The following is a 20,313-nucleotide window of genomic DNA, read 5'->3' on the forward strand; positions in this document are numbered from 1 at the left end:
GGCCAGGGAACCGCGGCCTCGCTTAACAAAGAGTCTGCGGAGCTTTGGGGCACCGGAGACCCAGGGGGCCGGGAGGGGTGGGAGTGCGAGGCCGAGGCCTCTAGGGGTCCTCCCCAATCTCGTTGCCCTCCCACGGCTCCCGCTTCTCCCGTAACTCTCATTCTGGCCCAGTTGGCGGCTTTCCGGAGGCGGCGCCCGCCCGTCCTGCTAAGAAAGGGATTTGCAGGGTGCCGGTCTCTGGGCAGGGATAGCCACAAGGAGGGTTCTTACCCAAGTCGGCAGCACTTGGCAGATGCAGGCCTCCAAATCGGGGAGACCCGATAGGCAAAAGTTGCCAAATCGGAAGACAGAAAAGTGATCTTTGTGCAGACTTGAGTACATCACTATCGTCGCACAAACTTTTTTGCGGCCTACTTAAGAGCTTATCTGATGCGAGTAAATAATTTATGTGGAGTTGCAAGTATACACACCAATACTATAAGGAGGAACTATCCTACCAGTCGAGTATTTGGGGGAATCCTAGCTTTCCTTATTACCTTAGTGGTGATTCCCCCTTTGCTCCTCAGTTGTTTAGGTGGTCATTTAATTTTCTCTAGTTGTATATTGGGTTTTTTTGGAAATGATATCTTTATGTCCATTCTCCATATGCACGCCCTGGAGCTCCTAAAAGGCAGATATTATGTCTTAATTCACTTGAACTTTCCAGAACCAAGCTCAGTTCTGGCACATAGGAGGTGAACAATATGTGTTTCATACAAAAATTAAATTTTAGACTTTCAGCGGTGGGAGGGGAAAAGTATGTTGTATGTTCCTTTACCTAGAAGGGGAATTATATGGCCTAATCTGCAGTTCATTCAAGGAATATTTTTATTGACATTTGCTGCGTGCCTGTTTTCTAGCACTGTTCTACGTCTGTGACCCTTGCCGTCCTGCGTCTTACTTTATAGTGGGGGGAAGAGAGATAATAAATAAGTAAATTATGCTGTATGTTAGAAGATGATTGTGGATTTAGGCTTAAAAAGGGGGGGGCTAGAAAGAAGGTTGGGAGGCATTGCATTTTGAAATAGGGCGGTCAGGGAGATCAGTACAAACAAGCTGATATTTAAGTAGATGAGGGAGTGAGCCCAGTAGTATCTGGGGAAAGGAGGGTTCCAGGCAGAGGGAACAGCAAGTGTAAAGACCTTGAAGAGGACAATGCTGGCCTGTTAGAGGAACAGTTAGAAGACCATTGTGCTTTGGACCACTGTGAGCAAAGGAGTAGTAGGAGAGAAGGTCAGGGAGGATCTGGAGGAGGAGCGCCAGAACAACTAGGAACTTTTAGGCTGTTATGAGGATTTCACTTTATCTCTGCCTGAGTTGGGAATCATCTGAGGCTTTTTTTTTTTTTTTTAACGTTTTTATTTATTTTTGAGACAGAGACAGAGCATGAATGGGGGAGGGTCAGAGAGAGAGGGAGACACAGAATCGGAAGCAGGCTCCAGGCTCTGAGCCATCAGCCCAGAGCCCGACGCGGGGCTCGAACTCACGGACCGTGAGATCGTGACCTGAGCCGAAGTCGGACGCTCAACCGACTGAGCCACCCAGGCGCCCCTCATCTGAGGCTTTTGAGCAGAGGAGTGGTATGATCTGACTTACATTGTTACAATTTATTGTAATTCACAGAGAAATGAATTTCTTTATATTCTAATTTTATCAAATTCATATGATCATCTTAGTTTCTTTAAGCTAACGGAGAGGGAAAAAAGGCTTCCAGAATAAATGTAACCAGAATTTACTCGTATTTGGCTTTAGAAGAATATGAAGAAATTCTTGGGTTTTGTATAGATTCTAATTTAAGAATGTATAGTGCCCAGTGTATAGTGTGTGAGGTGTTCTCAGGGCAGATTATTAGAGTGGATGCAAATCGTCACTAGAGGTTTCTCCAATTCCAGAAACAAATGATAAGTAACATGGTTTTATAATCAATTGTTTTGTAGTCCACTGTTATTAAAAGTCATTTAGATCAGATCTTATTTTTCACCATTGCCCAAAACATGTACCCTAGCCAAATTATCTTCCTTATGTTCCACGCTTATTCTGCCTTTGCTTATTCTTCCTAACCTTGGCTATATCTAGCTTTCCTCCTTAACATGTTTTCTTTCTTCACACTTCTCTAATCAGCTTGCATCTTTCTGTGCCTGGGGTTCTAGCTGTCTTATGAAGCCATCCCCACCTGTCAGCTCTTCGTGATCTCTGACATCTTCAGTGTCTTGTGGCACTTGTATGGGATCCCTGAGTTGAAAGAGATTAGAGAACTCTGGCTTGATATTCTCCATTTACTAGTGGAGAAATTGACTTCTGGAGAAATAATAATAATAATGATAAACATGATGGCTAATACATATTGTGCACCTACTATGTGCCAAGCTTTCTTGTAAGTGTATTTTTCTGTATGAACTCAATTTTTCATACCAACCCTGTCAAGTAGGTGATATTCTCACTATCTTATAGGCCTAGAGAAGCCAAATGACTTTTTTGAGGTTCACATCAAGTTAGTGGCAAAGCTAGAGTTTGTGAACATATTCTGGTTGCATAGTCTGTGCTAGTTTACGATGCTGTTACGATTTTCTACTAAGTCATAGCATTTTATTACCTAGAACCATACCAAGTGAGACTTTATGCTGTCTTTAGTTTTTCTCCTTGGGACTCCTGCATATTGAATAAACATGAATAATGACTACATGCTGTGGAAAAGAAAAGAGATAAAAAATGAGTAAGTCAGCTTCTTCACCTATAAAACTTGTAACTTGGAGTTGGTGAGAGAAAGAGCACTAATAGTTATGATTAAATATTGGGTGTTTTAAGACTAGAAAAGGAGTTTAAGGAATGAGCTACCACTTCTCTGGGGGAGTTGTATTCATGTCATAGGTTCTAGGAGTTGGTATGTGAGATGGGCTTTGAAGGAGAAGACTTAGGTAGGTATAAGAGAGAGATTTGGTGGGGAAGGAATCCAGGTTAAGGGAAGGGCATTTACCAAAGTGCTTGGTTTTCTGGGAACACTGATGCATGCATGAAAACCCTGGGAGATATGAATGGTGAAGTATATATAGTTTGTTGCCACAATGGAGAGTCTCATTCCAGCTTGATTGACTAACTGTGGAGAGCTACTGAACTGAAGGGAATGACAGAATGAGAAATGCGGCAGGAAGGTTCGGGGTCAGGATCTGGAAAAACCTGGAAGAGGGTTTTTTCTAAGCATTGGCCCACCAAAAGTCATATGACTTTCCCTAGTTCCACACTATTAACAGACCAAAGGAGGTGAAAATTCATTTTCTCTTTTGTTATGTATCTCTCATTTTTTTTATACTTTAGCACATAGACATTTTTCATAGCTTACGGAATATTTGCTGGTTGTAGATACATTCTCTAGGTGTACATCATCAAGAATTTTCCAATAAAACAGACATTCTTAGAATAGTAGAGTTGAGGGGGTGGAGGGTCACTTGTTAATTGTCAACATCAGTCATCTCAGAGAGGCCTTACCTGATTTCTTTCTCTTGTAATAGCTTACCTCTTCTTGCTTGCTTTTTTCTTGGTTTGGTTTGATAGCACTTTTACTACCTGAAATTATGATTTGGTTTTTCTTTCTCCTGGACTAGACTGAACTCCCTGAGGGCTGGGACTGTGTCTGATTGTGTTACTATGTCCAAAGCACCTAGAAAAGGGTCTGGCAAAATAGGTACTCAGTACATTGTGAATTATTGATCACTCTGGTCGTGGTGTAGAGGCTGGATAACAGGGACTTGTTAAGAAATTCTTGCTATAGTGGAGATGGAAATGGTAAGGAGAGGTATCCCTCATAGCATCGACACATAACAAAGTAGTTAGTGGTCAGTATAAAATAAAGTTATTACTAAGACCAGACTTAGGTTCTCTTTAAAGCAGGTGCTCACTAAACTTTGTTTATGCTTCTATTACAGAGCTAATTATTTTTAAATTAGAAATTTTATTTTTAGATGTTTATTTATTTAGAGAAAGAACACGGGGTGGGGGGGGCATGAGTATGTGAGAGCAGGGGAGGGGCAGAAAGAGGGAGAGAGAGAATCCCAAGCAGCCTCCACCCTGTCAGCACAGATGGAGGCAGGACTCCATCTCATCAACTGAGAGATCTGGGACCTGAGCGGAAATCAAGAGTCGGACACTTAACCTACTGAGCCACCCAGGTGCCCCTCAAATTAGAAATTTTATTTTTCAAAAAAAATTTTTTAATGTTTGTTTATTTTTGAGACAGAGAGAGAGACAGAGCATGAATGGGGGAGGGTCAGAGAGAGAGGGAGACACAGAATCTGAAACAGGCTCCAGGCTCTGAGCGGTCAGCACAGAGCCCGACGCAGGGCTCGAACTCACGGACCGCGAGATCATGACCTGAGCCAAAGTCGGCTGCTTAACCGACTGAGCTACCCAGGCGCCCCATCAAATTAGAAATTTTAAAAAGCGGGTTTTTTTTTTTTTTTTTAAGAAAAAGATGTAATCAAATTTTCACAAATATGTTTGCATTTCAGAGTAGAGACTGAGGTCTAGACAGCATTATTCCTTATAAACTAATAAAATAGCAACCTAAAAACACTTGTGCAAATGGAATTCTAATCCTTTAATTTTCATGATTTTTTTTGTTTTTATAATACGCATAGAAAAATCTTAACCCATTTTGAGCGTATAGTTCAGTGGCGTTGATTACATCCACATTGTTGTGCTGCCATCACCACCATAGTGTTCACAGAACTCTTTTTATCTTGTAAGACTGAGACTGTATACCCATTAAGCAATAACTCCCCATTCCTCTGCACTCCTGGGCTTTGGCAACCAATTCTACTTTATTATTATTTTTTAAATTTAGTATTTTAATTATATATTTATTTTAATTATTTTTTAATTTTTTAAATTTATTATTTATAAATTTTAATTATTGGTTTGTTTATTTGACAGCACAAGTGTGGGAGGGGTAGAGAAAGAGGGAGAGAGAGAACCTCAAGCAGCCTTCATGCTGTTAGCGTAGAGCCTGATGCGGGACTCAATCTCACAAACCGTGAAATCATGACCCGAGCTGAAATCGAGAGTTGGACGCTTAACAGACTGAGCACCCAGGTGCCCCAACCTGTTCTATTTTCTGTCTCTGAGTTTGACTATATTCTGCCTAATACAAGTGGAATCATACACTGTTTGTCCTTTTTGACTGGCTTATTTCCTTAACGTGATGTCCTCAAGTTTCATTCATGTTGTTGTAGCACGTGTCAGAATTTCCTTCCTTTTTAAGGCTGAATAATGTTGATATATGTACGTGTTTACATAGGGTATGTGTGTGTGTATATGTGTGTGTGTGTGTGTGTATACATATCCCGTTTAGTTTACTCATCTATCAATGGACACTTGGGTTCCTGCCATCTTTTGACTGTTGTGAATTGTACTGCTAAGATCATGGTTCAGAGGGCACCTCAATGGCTCAGTAGGTTAAGCATCTGACTTGATTTCAGCTCAGGTCATGACCTCACAGTCATGAGATTGAGCCCCACGTCAGGTCTGTGCTGGGTGTGGAGCTTGCTTGAGATTCTCTCTCCTTCTCCTTCTGCCCCTACCCCCCTTGCACTCTCCCATGCTCATTCTCTCTGTCTCTGTCAAAAAAAAAAAAAAAAAAAAAAAAAAATCATAGGTCAGATGTCTGTTCCTGCTTTCAGTTCTTTTGGGGATATTCCACCCAGAAGTGGAATTGCTGGATTATATGGTAGTTCTAGGATTCGTTTTTTGAAGAACCACCATAATGTTTTCCACAGTGGCTGAACCATTTTATGTTACCACCAGCACTATACAGGGTTCCAGTTTCTCCATATCCTTGCCAACACTTGTTATTTTCTGTTGTGTTGTTTGTTTTTGTTTTGTTTTTTAGTAGTCATCCTAAAGAGTATGAGGGGGTGTGGTTTTCTTTTTTTTTAAACGTTTATTTATTTTTGAGACAGAGAGCATGAACAGGGGAGGGTCAGAGAGAGAGGGAGACACAGAATCAGAAACAGGCTCCAGGCTCTGAGCTGTCAGCACAGAGCCCAACGCGGGGCTTGAACTCACGGCCCGGCCCGTGAGATCATGACCTGAGCCGAAGTAGGACACTTAACCGACCAAGCCACCCAGGCGCCCCGGGGATGTGGTTTTCATTTACATTTCCCTTCACTAGGGATGAGCATCTTTTCATATGCTTATTGACCATTTATATATCTTTGGCGAAATGTCTATTCAAGTACTTTGCCTATGTTTAACTTGGGTTATTTAGGATTTTTTGGTGGTTTGTTGTTTTTAAGGAAGTCTGAACTTTAACTGGGTGTGGAAGCCATGTGGTGATTTTACAGGGACTGAAGCTTGCAGGTGTTTTCATCTTGTCAATGTGAGAAGTGTTTAGGGAGGCAGAGGTGAAGTTTCAGAGCTGTTTGATAGGAGTTTGCCAGCTTGGTAGGAAGGATGTACCAGGCATATTATTATGTTATTATTATCTGAGAGGAGGCTTAGAAGCATGGGTATGTGTGCATGTATGTTAAGACCAAATAAAGGGAGCTTTGAGAAGACCCACAAATAGCAGGACTATAGTTAATTTTTAAATCTCACTAGGTTTATTTCTTTCTTAACTCTCCACTAGATGTCTCTTCTCCAAACAATATTTGCTTAGAGAATGGAAATTAGTTTTAAAACAGAGGAGGGTTCATCTTTTTCTTTTTTTTAAACATGCAACCAAATGGAGATTAGGTTAGCTGTCTTTTGCTTGTTGTATCAGTTATCCCTCAAACCTCTGATTGTCAAGGATCTGTAGTCATATACCTAGGTAGTAAAGCCTACATAGTTGAATAGGAAGAATTATTGTCAACCCTAAGGAATTAATGGTACATTGAGGATGATTGGCTTAGATTTAATCAGGAAGGTTGGATGGCAGGGTTTGTAATAATGGAAGATGATGGTTTTCACAAATACTGGGGTGAATTTTGAAGAGCCTGAATGTATATTTATTCATCCAACAAAAAACAATATTTTTAATATTTATTTTGTTTCTGAGAGAGAGAGAGAGAGAGAGAGGGCAGGGAAGGGGCAGAGAGAGGAGGGAAAAAGAATCTGAAATAGGTTCCAGGCTCTGAGTTGTGAGCAAAGAGCCCAATCGAGGATCTACCACCAGATCATGACATGAACTGAAGTTGGACACTTAACTGACTGAGCCACCCAGGCTCCCCTTCAAACATATTTCCATTAAAAAAAAACCAAACAAACATATTTCCATTGAAAATGGAACATTGGACATTTCTTTCTGCCTGTAAAATTTCTCTCCTCTTCTATGCCACTATTCTCTACTGTGCCCCCTTCCTCCTTTCCTTCTCAGGTTGCCACATGAGTTTCTTTTCCCCTGCCCATTCCTAACTGTTGATCAACCCTAACATTTGTCTTGTCCCTTTTCTCACTCTCTGTGCCCTCTCTCTGCTAGCTTATCTATACCATTAACCTCAAATGCACATGTCTTGTATCACATCTGTACTCCATCACAGACCCTTTTTGAAGTTATAGAAAGATGAAGTTAGCATCTTTCCTTAGCTCTCCCATCTCCTGTTCTGCCTGCTTCTCCAAGCGTGGCTTTTCTAGGCTTCTATCTCTGTAAATGGCCCCACCATTCCCCCAATCTGTAAAAGCCAGACACTTCCAAACTTATTCTAGACCTTTCCTTGCTCCTTAGCTTCCACATCCACTTGTCACTCACCCGCCCCTATTGAACTTTCTCATAGACACTTAATAACTCAGATCCACCCACTCCTTCTCCTTCCTTGTAGCCACTTCCTTAGTTCAGTACCATGTTACTTTACATCTGTTTTTGGTTTTTTTTTTTTTTTTTTTGGGACAGAGAGAGACAGAGCATGAACGGGGGAGGGGCAGAGAGAGAGGGAGACACAGAATCGGAAACAGGCTCCAGGCTCCGAGCCATCAGCTCAGAGCCTGACGCGGGGCTCGAACTCCCGGACCGCGAGATCGTGACCTGGCTGAAGTCGGACGCTTAACCGACTGCGCCACCCAGGCGCCCCACATCTGTATTTTTATGATAACCTCTTAGCCACTTTCCTTGCCTCCTACTTTTCATATTGTCTACCATTTAATCTTTCTTCAACACTGATCTGAAACATGTCCCCTGTTTGCTTAAAAGTAATGATTTCTTATAGCTGGTAAAGTACAGTTGTGTATATTTTTAGCATAGCAACATCTGGGCCCTGTCTGTCTTTCTGAATATGTGACCTACAACTTTCCTAGAAGTCTCACTGAACTCTAGCTGCACGGCACTATTTCCAGTTCTCCGTGGTACTGCTTACAGTTTCCTCAATCTAAAATGCCTTCCTCTCTTAAGAAACTAAAAACAGGGGTGCCTGGGTGTTTCAGTTGGTTAAGCATCTGACTTGGCTTCAACTCAGGTCATCAACTCCGGGTTTATGAGGTTGAGCTCCACATCAGGTTCCTTGCTGACAGTACGGAGCCTGCTTGGGGTTCTTTCTCCCTCTCCCTCTCTCTCTCTGCCCCTCCCCCGAGTGCTCTCACTCTCTCTCTCAAAATAAACTTCAAAAAAGAAAAAAGGGGGAGGGGGGAACCAAAAATAGAACCACTCTATAAGCCAAGAATTGCATTATTATAGGTATTTACCCAAAGGTTAGCAAAATACAGATTCGAAGGGGTACATGCACCTCAATGCTTATATAGCAGCATTATCAACAATAGCCAAACTATGGAGAGAGCCCAAATGTCCATCAACTGATGAATGGATAAAGAAGATGTGGTGTGTATACATACAATGGAATATTACTCAGCCGTGAAACAGAATGAATTCTTGCCATTCGTAATGACATGGATGGAGCTAGAATGTACTATGCCAAGTGAAATAATTCAGAGGACAATAAATACCATATGATTTCACTCGTGTGAATTTAAGAAACAAAACAGATGAATGTTTGTTGGGGGCGGGGAGAAGAGAGGGAAACAAACCACAAGAGACTCTTAATGATAAAAAACAAATTCTGGGTTGACGGAGGGATATGGGCTAGATGGGTGATGGGTACTAAGGCGGGGGCCTGTTGTGATAAGCACTGGGTGTTGTGTGTAACTGATGAACCACTGAATTCTCCTGAAACCAATATTGCACTATATGTGTTCCAACTAAAATTAAAAAAAAAAAAAAAAAAAGCCCTCCTCTCACCCTTTTACCCTGGTCTAATGCCTCTTCAGATTTTTTTTTTTTTTAATTTTTTTTTTTCAACGTTTATTTATTTTTGGGACAGAGAGAGACAGAGCATGAACGGGGGAGGGGCAGAGAGAGAGGGAGACACAGAATCGGAAACAGGTTCCAGGCTCTGAGCCATCAGCCCAGAGCCCGACGCGGGGCTCGAACTCACGGACCGCGAGATCGTGACCTGGCTGAAGTCGGACGCTTAACCGACTGCGCCACCCAGGCGCCCCGCCTCTTCAGATTTTAAAACCGAACACCAGCATCATCTCCAGAAAAGCTGAGTCTTCTCCATTCATCCTGGGTTTAATACCTCCTTCCTGGGCCACGAGTGAATGCACTTTGTGCAGTACCTGTGCTACAGCACATCATGTTGGTTTATTAGCAACCACACCATGAACCCCTTGAAAATGGGACTGTATTTTTCATATGTAAATGCCCAGAACTTGGGGGCATCTGGGTGACTTGGTTGAGTGTCCGACTTGATTTTGGATCAGGTCATGATCTCCTGGTTCGTGAAATGGAGCCCCACGTCATGCTCTGTACTGACAGTGCGGAGTATGCTTGGGGTTCTCTCTCTCTCTCTGTCTCTCTCTCTCTGTTCCTCCCTCATGTGTACTCTCTCTCAAAATAAATAGACTTAAATAAACAAAATAAATCCCCAGCATCTGGTACACTGCCTGACATTTCTCAGCAAGCTTTCAGTAAACCACTGAAAGTTTCCCTGCTAGGAGATTGTTCATGTGATTCTTTTTTTTTTTTAATTTTTTTTATTTTTGAGAGAGAGAGAGAGAGAGAGACAGAGTGCAAGTTGGGGAGGGGCAGAGAAAGAGGGAGACACGGATTCTGAAGCAGGATCCACACTCTGAGCTGTCAGCACAGAGCCCGATGCAGGTGCTCAAACTTGTGAACCATGAGATCATGCTCTGAGCCGAAAGTCAGATGCTTAAACAACTGAGCCACCCTGTTGCCCCCATGTGATTCCTAAAATCTACCCAAACCTACAGAATGTTTTTTTTCATCCTTCCTTTGCTTACATTCTGATTTCTGTTTATGTATTAGCCCATTGCAATATTTTATATACATTAGGAAAAATGAGGTTAAAATTCAGATCCATCATTTTTGTTGTTTGGGAATAGCTCTTGTAAACCCAGGTTCACAGATTGGTTAAACAACATTATCAGATACTAAAATTTTCTTGCTTATAAATATTGTAACTAAATTTCATCCATCTGATTAGAATTATGTTGATTCTCCCTAAGGGATTCAAGAAGAAAGCAGTAGATGGTCTTAATTAAATTCAAGCGAACTAGTACTTATTAAGTACTTATTTTAGCCATGTGTAACTGTAATAAAAGGTCCAAAATTATTTTTTTAATGTTTTTTTTTTTTTTTAATTTTTTTAACGTGTATTCATTATCGATAGACACAGGATGTGAGCAGGGGAGGGGTAGAGAGAGAGGGAGACACAGAATCTGAAGCAGGCTCCAGGCTCCGAGCTGTCAGCACAGAGCCTGACGCAGGGCTCGAACCCACAAACCGTGAGATCATGACCTGAGCCGAAGTTGGTCGCCCAACCGATAGAGCCACTCAGGCGCCCCTAATGTTTATTTTTTAAGGACAGAGAGAGTGTCAGCAGGGGAGGAGCAGAAGAGATGAGACATAGAATCCAAAGCAGGCTCCAGACTCTGAGCTGTCAGCATAGAGCCCGATGCTGGGCTCGAAGTCAAAGATTGTAAGATCGTGACTTGAGCTGAAGTCAGACACTTAACTGATTAACTGACTGAGCCAACCAGGTACCCCAAAAGGTCTAAAATTATTAAAGACAGTCCCCCCCCGCCCCCCCCCCAAAAAAAGGAAATTCCTTATTTGAAACTAAGGGTGGAGATTGACACAGCATAAATCAGATTTAATACTCAGTAGACTGGACTACGTGCTGTATAATAACAGTTCAAACAAAACTTACAAGGTGTATATGGGGAGGGGCATAGAACCAGAAAAGTAGAGCATATTGTTAATGGTCTTTTCAACAATGTCATCATAAAAAGCAGCTTTAGGAACTTTTTTCCACATTGGCTTCAGAGTCCATTATAAACATTTTAATTTTTCCTGTTAATAGTAAACCTTAATACAAAGAAATAAGTAAAAATGGAATAACTGCTATTAAAATTTTGAGAAACAGCCCTCCAGCTATCTGTATATGTAACACATGCTTTTATATTGAGTTACATTGAACCATACCACCCACCTTGTTTCACGCTCTTATTTTACTCAGTGTGTATCAGGTACTTTTCCATAAATGTAAGTAGTAATTAAAATTTTAAAAAGTTAAAGTACATATTCCCTTTGGCTAAGCAATTGCATTTTGAAAATTGATCCTGAAGAAATAATTATAGGTATGCACAAAGGTAAGTGATAGTTTTCACAACATCATAAAACAGTAGTGGAGAGATGTATTGACATTTAAAGATTTTCATAGTGTATCTTTAGGTGAAGAAATTGGTAACTAAAACAATATAGTATGGTTTGTTTTTAAATTGTGTGTTTGTGTGTGTGTGTACACGTAGTACAGAAAAAATAGCAAAGATATTAAAATTATGTATCTAGGAGAGGAAATTTCAAGTAGTTTAAAATTTTGTTCCTTTTTGCTTTGTGGGTTTTCTGCTTTTCTATAAACTTAGGTAGCTTCTGTTGTTAAAAAAGGTTTTTTGGAGCCAAGACTAATAAGATAATATAGCATTTTTTAAAATACAGTATTGTTTTTAAACTGATTTGATTGATGCTCAGGAAATTTCGTTGTAATCCTTAACCATTGGCTAACTAGTACTTCAAGCAACAGATCAGTGAATCATGGTTTCTTCCTGGCTAGTGTTCTAGTGGGCATTGCTCAATTAATGTGTGGTTCATAAGTATCCTTCAGAGACACTTACATAGATACTATCTACAAATAACTAAATTAATCTTTTTAAGTTTCGATTCTTTCATTCTTGGTATCATTACTGGAGAACAATCTTTGATTTTGTTACAATAGGCATTACATTATATTGTAATTATAGGTTGTTTTAGTCTCTTTTGGGGGGTGAGGATCATCTATTTCCTGGTAGACAATAATATAAACTCCTGGGAATAAATATTAAGAGATTAAAGTCTTTTTCTGTTGGTACTTTTTGTTGCCAAACACAAGTACCTATCATATCCCCAAAATATTTGTTACCTTGTGAGTATTTTTGGCAGCTTAAAGATGTTAAATTAGTGGTCAAATCATTTTGAAGAGGATGATATTAAATCTTGCATTCCTGTTTGGATTGTGATTCCAAAAAATGAACAACAGTTTTTTTCAGTGTTTTAGAAAATATGACAGTTTGTTGAGGTTAGCATATTGTATAGCTGAAGTACAAAGTTAGAGTTTTCATCGAGAGGCAGAAGTTTAAAGATGTAGGTAGAAGTTGGAAGGGACATAAAACTCCGTGAGCTATTGATAAAAGTTGAATTTATTATTAATGTATCTTGTTCCTAACAGATAAGTCATTGACACCATGAATTGGAATAAAGGTGGTCCAGGCACCAAGAGGGGATTTGGCTTTGGGGGTTTTGCCATCAGTGCTGGAAAGAAGGAGGAACCCAAACTCCCACAACAGTCCCACAGTGCCTTTGGGGCAACCAGCTCTTCTTCCGGATTTGGAAAGTCAGCTCCACCACAGCTCCCTTCTTTCTACAAAATTGGATCTAAACGGGCCAACTTTGATGAAGAAAATGCGTAAGTGGTAATCCTGGTAATTGAGCAAAGGTTGGGCTTTGAGATACTCATTCCATCAACAGAAAGTGAGATGAAGAAACCCTTTGTTTCCCAAATAATAATAAGACCTCTTCAATTGCTTTTCCCACTGAATTGTGTTGTTCCTAATAAATTAAATTGTTGAGTTTACTCATTTGTAAGGAACCTAATGCTTATGTGCTTGCTTATATCTTTCCTTGCTCCAAAAAAGATTTGAGGCCATTGAAACCTAAATATGACTGAAGAGTTTTAAATAATTCGTGTGGTTTTTGATGACCTTTACTGAAGCCTTTTATTGACCCCAGATAAGTTTTTGTCACAGGCAGTTGTCACAGCTGGTAGAGAGACACATTTGGTCTCAACTCCCAAGTCTGAAAACTGTCAGGTTGCAACATCTTATGGTGGGAGAAAAATCTATTCAGGTTTTTGCCAGCAGTTCACAGGAAACATATTTAACAATTATCTTTTTAAACTTGGTAAAGTGGTTGTTAATAAAAGCTGGGGTTTAAAGGTTGGAACTCTTAATTCCTATAGATTATAAATTTTTTACTGACTCTAAAGAAATCTCTCACTGCTATTATTTCCAACCTGGTTGTGACATGCTTGAGAGTTTTCCTTTTTTAATTAAGAACTCAAGGGGCGCCTGGGTGGCGCAGTCGGTTAAGCGTCCGACTTCAGCCAGGTCACGATCTTGCGGTCCGTGAGTTCGAGCCCCGCGTCAGGCTCTGGGCTGATGGCTCGGAGCCTGGAGCCTGCTTCCGATTCTGTGTCTCCCTCTCTCTCTGCCTCTCCCTCTCTCTCTGCCCCTCCCCCGTTCATGCTCTGTCTCTCTCTGTCCCAAAAATAAATAAACGTTGAAAAAAAAAAAATAAAAAAAAAAAAAAAGAACTCAAGATGGGAATTTTTCAAGTACACAGCGGTGTCTTTAAAAACTGGTTTGTTGCGGGGCGCCTGAGCGTCCGACTTCAGCCCAGGTCATGATCTCACAATCTGTGAGTTCGAGCCCCACGTCAGGCTCTGTGCTGTCAGTTCAGAACCTGGAGCCTTCTTCGGATTCTGTCTCCCTCTCTCTCTGCCCCTCCCCCACTCACACTCTGTCTCAAAATATGAATAAACGTTAAAAAAACTGGTATGTGGCAGGAATACAGAAGTAGATGTTTAAGACTTAGAAAAGTCAAGGATCATTATTCTAAAGAGCATTTTACCAGTTCAAGGATACTTTTTCATTAGTTAAATGAGACCTATATAAATGAATATGCGTGTGTGTGTGTATAGCATATAACAGTTGTTAGAGCTTTTAAGATAATTCCTGCAAAAACCTGAAATGCTTTAAAATTTTAAACTGCAATTGTTATTTATTTAATATTCGGTTGTAGGGGCGCCTGGGTGGCGCAGTCGGTTAAGCGTCCGACTTCAGCCAGGTCACGATCTCGCGGTCCGTGAGTTCGAGCCCCGCCTCAGGCTCTGGGCTGATGGCTCGGAGCCTGGAGCCTGTTTCCGATTCTGTGTCTCCCTCTCTCTCTGCTCCTCCCCCGTTCATGCTCTGTCTCTCTCTGTCCCAAAAATAAATAAAAAACGTTGAAAAAAAAATTAAAAAAAAAAATATTTGGTTGTATTACTATTTAATTTTGAGGTTAAATGTAAACATTGTTTTTGTTGTGTTTTAGTTTATAAAGAGCTATAGAGAAGGATACTTTTCCAGACCTTGAAGTTGTTTTTCTGAATACTTAAGTATGGGGAATGATTTTAGATTAAGAATTTATTTATTTATTTATTTATTTATTTATTTATTTTAAAGATTATTTATTTATTTTGAGGGAGAGAGTGCACGTATGCGTGCATGAGTAGGGGAAGGGCAGGAAAAGGGAGAATCTCAACCAGGCTCCGTGTTGTCAGCACAGAGCCCACATGGGACTTAAACTCACAGAACAGTGAGGTCATGACCTGAGCCAGAATCAGGAGTCCAACACTCAACCGACTGAGCCACCCAGGTGTCCCTGAGCATATATGTTTAACTGTAAGTGTTCTGTCCTCAGAAAGTAGCCCAACATTTCTGAAGTCCCTACCTAGCCTTGTGAATATATTGCTAAAATGTTTTTGAAGGATTATATTAAAAAAAACACACTAGATTTTTAATATTTCATACAAAAGTAATTTTTTCCATAGCACAAACTCTAATATTTGATATATCTATTCAACAATGATATACTAAATTTGTACTGAAAACTCATCCCTTTTAACAGAACTAGAATGTGATTTGAATAGACGCCAGAAATGGGAGAATTTGGTGTGACTGCTTTTCCCCCCGCTTTTTTTTTCTCGGTATTAGAATTTTGTATATATTAAACAATAATAATTAGGTTGTTTGCTAAAGCCTGGAGATCTCTAATTTAACATGTAGAGTTCAGATCTTTTAATAGTAACCTACACATACCATAGTAAAAATTTCTGTTGAACAAAGGATCCACCAACCCCAAAGTAAACACTCCCTTTATTAATTGTGCATTTTAATTTTCAGATATTTTGAAGATGAGGAAGAAGACTCTAGCAATGTTGATTTGCCTTATATTCCTGCTGAAAACTCACCTACCCGCCAGCAGTTCCATTCCAAGCCACCAGATTCTGACAGCGATGATGATCCCTTGGAGGCATTCATGGCTGAAGTGGAGGCAAGTATCGTGGCTGTTTTGTTAGAAGTTGCAGCAGTTAGAAAGATACCAAATTAACCTAGTTATTCAGTCATTCAGAATTTGCTTTCTGACCCTTTTTGGGGAGGATTTTGCTCTCCTACTCTATAGTTTCTTAAACATACATCCACATGCCCTGTAGCATTTTCAGAGATGATCAATGCCTAAAAATTTTAACTGTGTCCCTTGAACAAGGGTAGCTCAAGATTTGTATGTGTGTAAGTTTTAATATTTCTTTGTATATTCTTAAATGGAATGAACATTATTTCATTCAGTGTCAATTTATGTAAGGCAGTTAAACTTCTAAGGAACTTGCTAAAATTATGAATTCTGTACTTTGTTTTTTATTAAAAAAAATTTTTTTTTTAACGTTTATTTATTTTTGAGACAGAGAGAGAGCATGAACGGGGGAGGGTCAGAGAGAGGGAGACACAGAATCTGAAGCAGGCTTCAAGCTCTGAGCTGTCAGCACAGAGCTGGATGCGGGGCTCGAACTCACAAACCATGAGATCATGACCTGAGCCGAAGTCGACCGCTTAACCGACTGAGCCACCCAGGCGCCCCTGTATTCTGTACTTCTAATGTTTATTTTTTAATATCAGCATCTATGACCTCCCTGTAGAAATTGAAATTTGTAACCACTTCCTTCTTAAAACTCTTCTCACTAGGCTTTAGTGATTTTGCATTTTGTCCTTTTTCTCCATTTCTCTGACTTTTGTATTTATTTACTTTTTATTATGAAAAATTTCAAACGCATGTAAGTAGAATAATGAGCTCCCACGTACCCTTCACCCTGCTTTATCAGTAAGCAACTTTTGGCCCATCTTGTGTTATCTAGCCCTCTCTTTTAGATTATTTTAAAGTAAATCTCAGACGTACCATTTCATCCATTTGTATTTCTGCACCTCTATAACACTTAAAAAACATAACTACCATATCATACCAAGAAAAATCATTACATATCTCTCTGTTGTCTGTTACTGTTATTAAGATCCTCTTCCAGTTTCTCAGATATGATTATTGTTACAGTTCTCTATGTCGATTTGCTATTTTCACTCTTTATACATTCCTAGTGACCTCATTCACTTCTAAAACTTAACTTCTGTGTGAATAATTCATGCCTTTAGTTCCACAGTCTCTCTTTGGTTTCAGCTCTGTTTTTCTAAAACATATTGGCCATTTTTACATGGATGGTGTCCCCCTGGCATCTTTTTCTTCCTCAACCAGATCTTTGTCTTATATATTCCTCTTAATGCCAGATAATCAAACATGTTCATGACTTCATTTAATGCTCAAAATAACAATAGGGATTGGCAGAAAAGAATACATAGAAATGTAATTTTTTAACTAAGAAGATTATAAATTGAACCCTATGGTAATTCAGAGCCCTTGTCCTAAATCCCATTGGTGCTTTGTGGTAGAGCTGGGACCATATTTTTTCTTGCTTAGTAGTCCTGAGAACCTAGCTCTTTCCAGTAAATCATGCTACCTTTCCCCTCCTTTGGCAAGTTCTGTTCATCTTTGTAGTATTTTTTGTGTCTGTTCCTTTCTGCTTCCACTATAGTCAGTGTGCTTTACACTTTCATTACCTCTTGCCTTATCTAAATTTTCTCCCTGTTTTAGGCTTTCTGTTCTCCCATTTATGTGGTATACAAAAACAGAGTAATTAGACTAAAGCATGTTGCTTATGGTGTTATTCCTCTTACTTAAAAACTGTCACTTCATTGCTTATGAAATAAAGTCCTTCCAGGTTTCTCAGTTACTTGTAACCTAAGTTTTAAGCCAGATCTCCTCTCTAAGAAAAGAGGGAAGAGAGAATCCAATATAGATATTTTTGTTTGGCCTAGATACTGCTTTTTAAATATGTGGGCCAGAATTTTTAAGATCAGGAGATTTTGTCTAAAAGTGCAGACTCTTGAAAAGTGGACACTGGCAGTATTAAGCCTGCATTTTGCATGGCAAAAATAGGCTTGTGCTGAGCAAATGGTTGCCTCCTTTAGATAGGGCTCACTTTTTCTGGTTCACCTTAGTTCTATCAGGCTGTTTTATCTTCCTGACTTTGAGGCTGCCACTTAGAACTGTTTATCATCACACTCGTGTTGTAGTTTTCTTACGGTGGAGAAATATTTTTCTGAGCTTAGGTCTCTTGTCAAATATCAGAAAATAAAAGACTCAGGGCCATGTGATTGATACAGGAAAAATTAGAGGTTGCTTCTTTAGAATATTCCTGCTTGTTAAAATGCAAACAAAGCATGTCTATACCTAAAGAAAAAGAAAACTTTTCTTATCCTGGTTTACTTCCTACCGATTGTCAGATTGGTACCCATTACTCAGTTTCCCATCTTTGATTTAGAATAACCCCAATTACTTGCCTCTTAAAGAATATGCACTTTATAAGTAGCTGAGCCGGAATCAGTTCCAAATCTCATATTCTTTTCTGCTGTGTCATTTTGTATCTGAGTTCTTGTAGTACTGTATTTCTGCCATAACACTTACCAGAACTATTCAGAACTTTCACGTGCTTTGCAACATGGTAACAATTTAGTAAGTATGTTAAGCTGTTCTCTCTGCAAGTAAAGGCAATAAATGGTTTGTCATGTTTGGGGTGTCTTATATGTATATGTATCTTTCTCCCCCCTCTCTCTTCTTGACGTTCGGACATTTCCCAAAGGGCTGTTTCTCATTATATCTTGCAATCCCTGATGGTGAATAAGTAAAATCATTTCTTGATTTTCTCAGTTTTAATTCAGATTTAAATTTTTAGTAACACAAGTTGGTGTAACCCTTTTTGAGTGGAAGTATCCAAGAATGTCCCAGTTTCTCCTGTTTGGCATTTCAAGTAGTTGAAGCTGTAGGAGGGTAAATCTTTTTGACATGGCATCATTCTCCTGGGTGTTTTTTGGGATAGTGTCGGAAAGGGTTTTGCTGATTTTAGGATAGAGAGACTGGATATTGTCTGATCTTGGAGAGAGTGTTGTTGCCACGATATTGCATTAATCCTTGATCTCAGGTATATTCTGTTCTGGAAAGTGTAAACTTTTTAGTGTTTGAACTCACCATGAAGATGTATTTTTAGCAAGTGTTTCAAAAAAAAAGATTCATATGGGCTTAAAAAAATATGTCCTGTGTTTGTGGCCCTTTCCTTATGTTACATTATGTCATTTTCACTTCAGTTACAGTCTCGAGTATAGTGTATGTCTGTCTCAGTTCCTTAAAAAGTAGATTTGTTTGTATGTAGTATTTCATTTTAGAATAACTCCTCTTTATCGCGAACATTTGATTAGATAGAACACCTGACCATGCTAGGTTATAGTTAGTGACAGTTTTTTAAATCACAGAAATCAGAAAAACTTGCTTTGTAACAAGAAACAATAGTGCAAGGATGTGTTTAACCTTGGGGAAAATTACTTAATTCTTCTGACCTTGATTTTCACATGTATAAAACAGGGAGTTAGATCAGTGATTATCACTTTGCTGTATACAAGACTTGCCTGTGAAAAATGTGAAGTACATGCATTTAACTCCATCTCCAAGGATTCTGATTTGGTAGGTTCAGAGCAGTGTTTTCCCAACCTCAGGACTTTGGCATTTGGGGTTTGCTAATTTGTTATGGGGGCCGTCCTGTGTATTGTAGGATGTTTTTCAGTATCTGTGGCCTTTACCCACTAGATACTAGTAACAACCCCCCCTGTTTCCCACACCCTCCACCCAGAAGCAACCAGAAATGTCTCCAGACATTGCCAAATGGTGAGAACAGTTTTTCCAAAGTCAGATCCAGAAATTTGCTTTTTTTTTTTTTTACTAACTCCATTGGTAGTTTGATGTAAAAGGTCTTAAGCTATGCTTTGAGAAAGGCTAATTTGCCTGAATTTAAGGCGTTTTACAGCCACAATTCATTTTTTTAAAGAGTAACCAATCAAGGAATTTTTTTCTAATTTTTCCATGTATGCAATGCAGTCCATATATAACCAAGATTTTAGAACATTTCTCTTTGAAAAAATAATTGTTAGGCGCCTAGATGACTCAGTTGGTTAATAGTCTGACTTTTGATTTCAGCTCAAGTCAAGCTCTCAGAGTTTGTGAGTTTAAGCCCCACATCGAGCTCTGCACTGACAGCGCAGAGCCTGCTTGGGATTCTCTCTCTCTCTCTCTCTCTCTCTCTCTGTCTCTCTCTCTCTCTCTCTCTCTCTCTCTCTCTGCCCCTCCCCTGCTTTCTGTCTTTCAAAATAAATATTTTAAAAATTGTCAGAAGTGCACTTTGATTGCATCAAGATATAATTGTCAAAATGCATAGCCAAAACTGTGATTTCACTAGTTCAAATCTAAAAATTCTTTATAAAGAAATTCCCTTCATAATGTTTTTAGTGGATATGATTCCATACAGGCTTTTGTTTCATTAGGATCAGGCGGCTAGAGACATGAAGAGGCTTGAAGAAAAGGACAAGGAAAGAAAAAACGTAAAGTAAGTTGTTTTCTTCTCCCTCACAAAGGTTACATGAAAAATGCTAAAGTATTGCAAAGCTTATTCCCCCAAAGTTTATAGAGAAACATTAAAATTCTCAAATGTCTTGACTTGAAGTTACTCCTGT

General features: G+C 39.5%; 1 protein-coding gene across 2 annotated transcripts in view; it reads left to right on the forward strand.

The window, feature by feature from the left end:
• The window catches only part of DDX42 (DEAD-box helicase 42), a 40,663-nt gene that overhangs the window by 363 nt on the left and 19,987 nt on the right, over nt 1–20,313 (forward strand). The window contains exons 2-4 of one of the 2 annotated variants that reach the window (XM_043584968.1): nt 12,783–13,019; nt 15,556–15,706; nt 20,125–20,186. In XM_043584968.1, coding sequence (XP_043440903.1) covers nt 12,799–13,019; nt 15,556–15,706; nt 20,125–20,186 — 434 coding nt within the window. In that variant the 5' untranslated portion in view covers nt 12,783–12,798. Of the gene's footprint in view, nt 1–12,782; nt 13,020–15,555; nt 15,707–20,124; nt 20,187–20,313 lie in introns of those variants that run through there. The other variant, XM_043584969.1, reaches the window with a different exon arrangement.

The sequence above is a fragment of the Prionailurus bengalensis genome, chromosome E1 (assembly GCF_016509475.1).
Source record: "Prionailurus bengalensis isolate Pbe53 chromosome E1, Fcat_Pben_1.1_paternal_pri, whole genome shotgun sequence".
Classification (NCBI taxonomy): domain Eukaryota; kingdom Metazoa; phylum Chordata; class Mammalia; order Carnivora; family Felidae; genus Prionailurus; species Prionailurus bengalensis.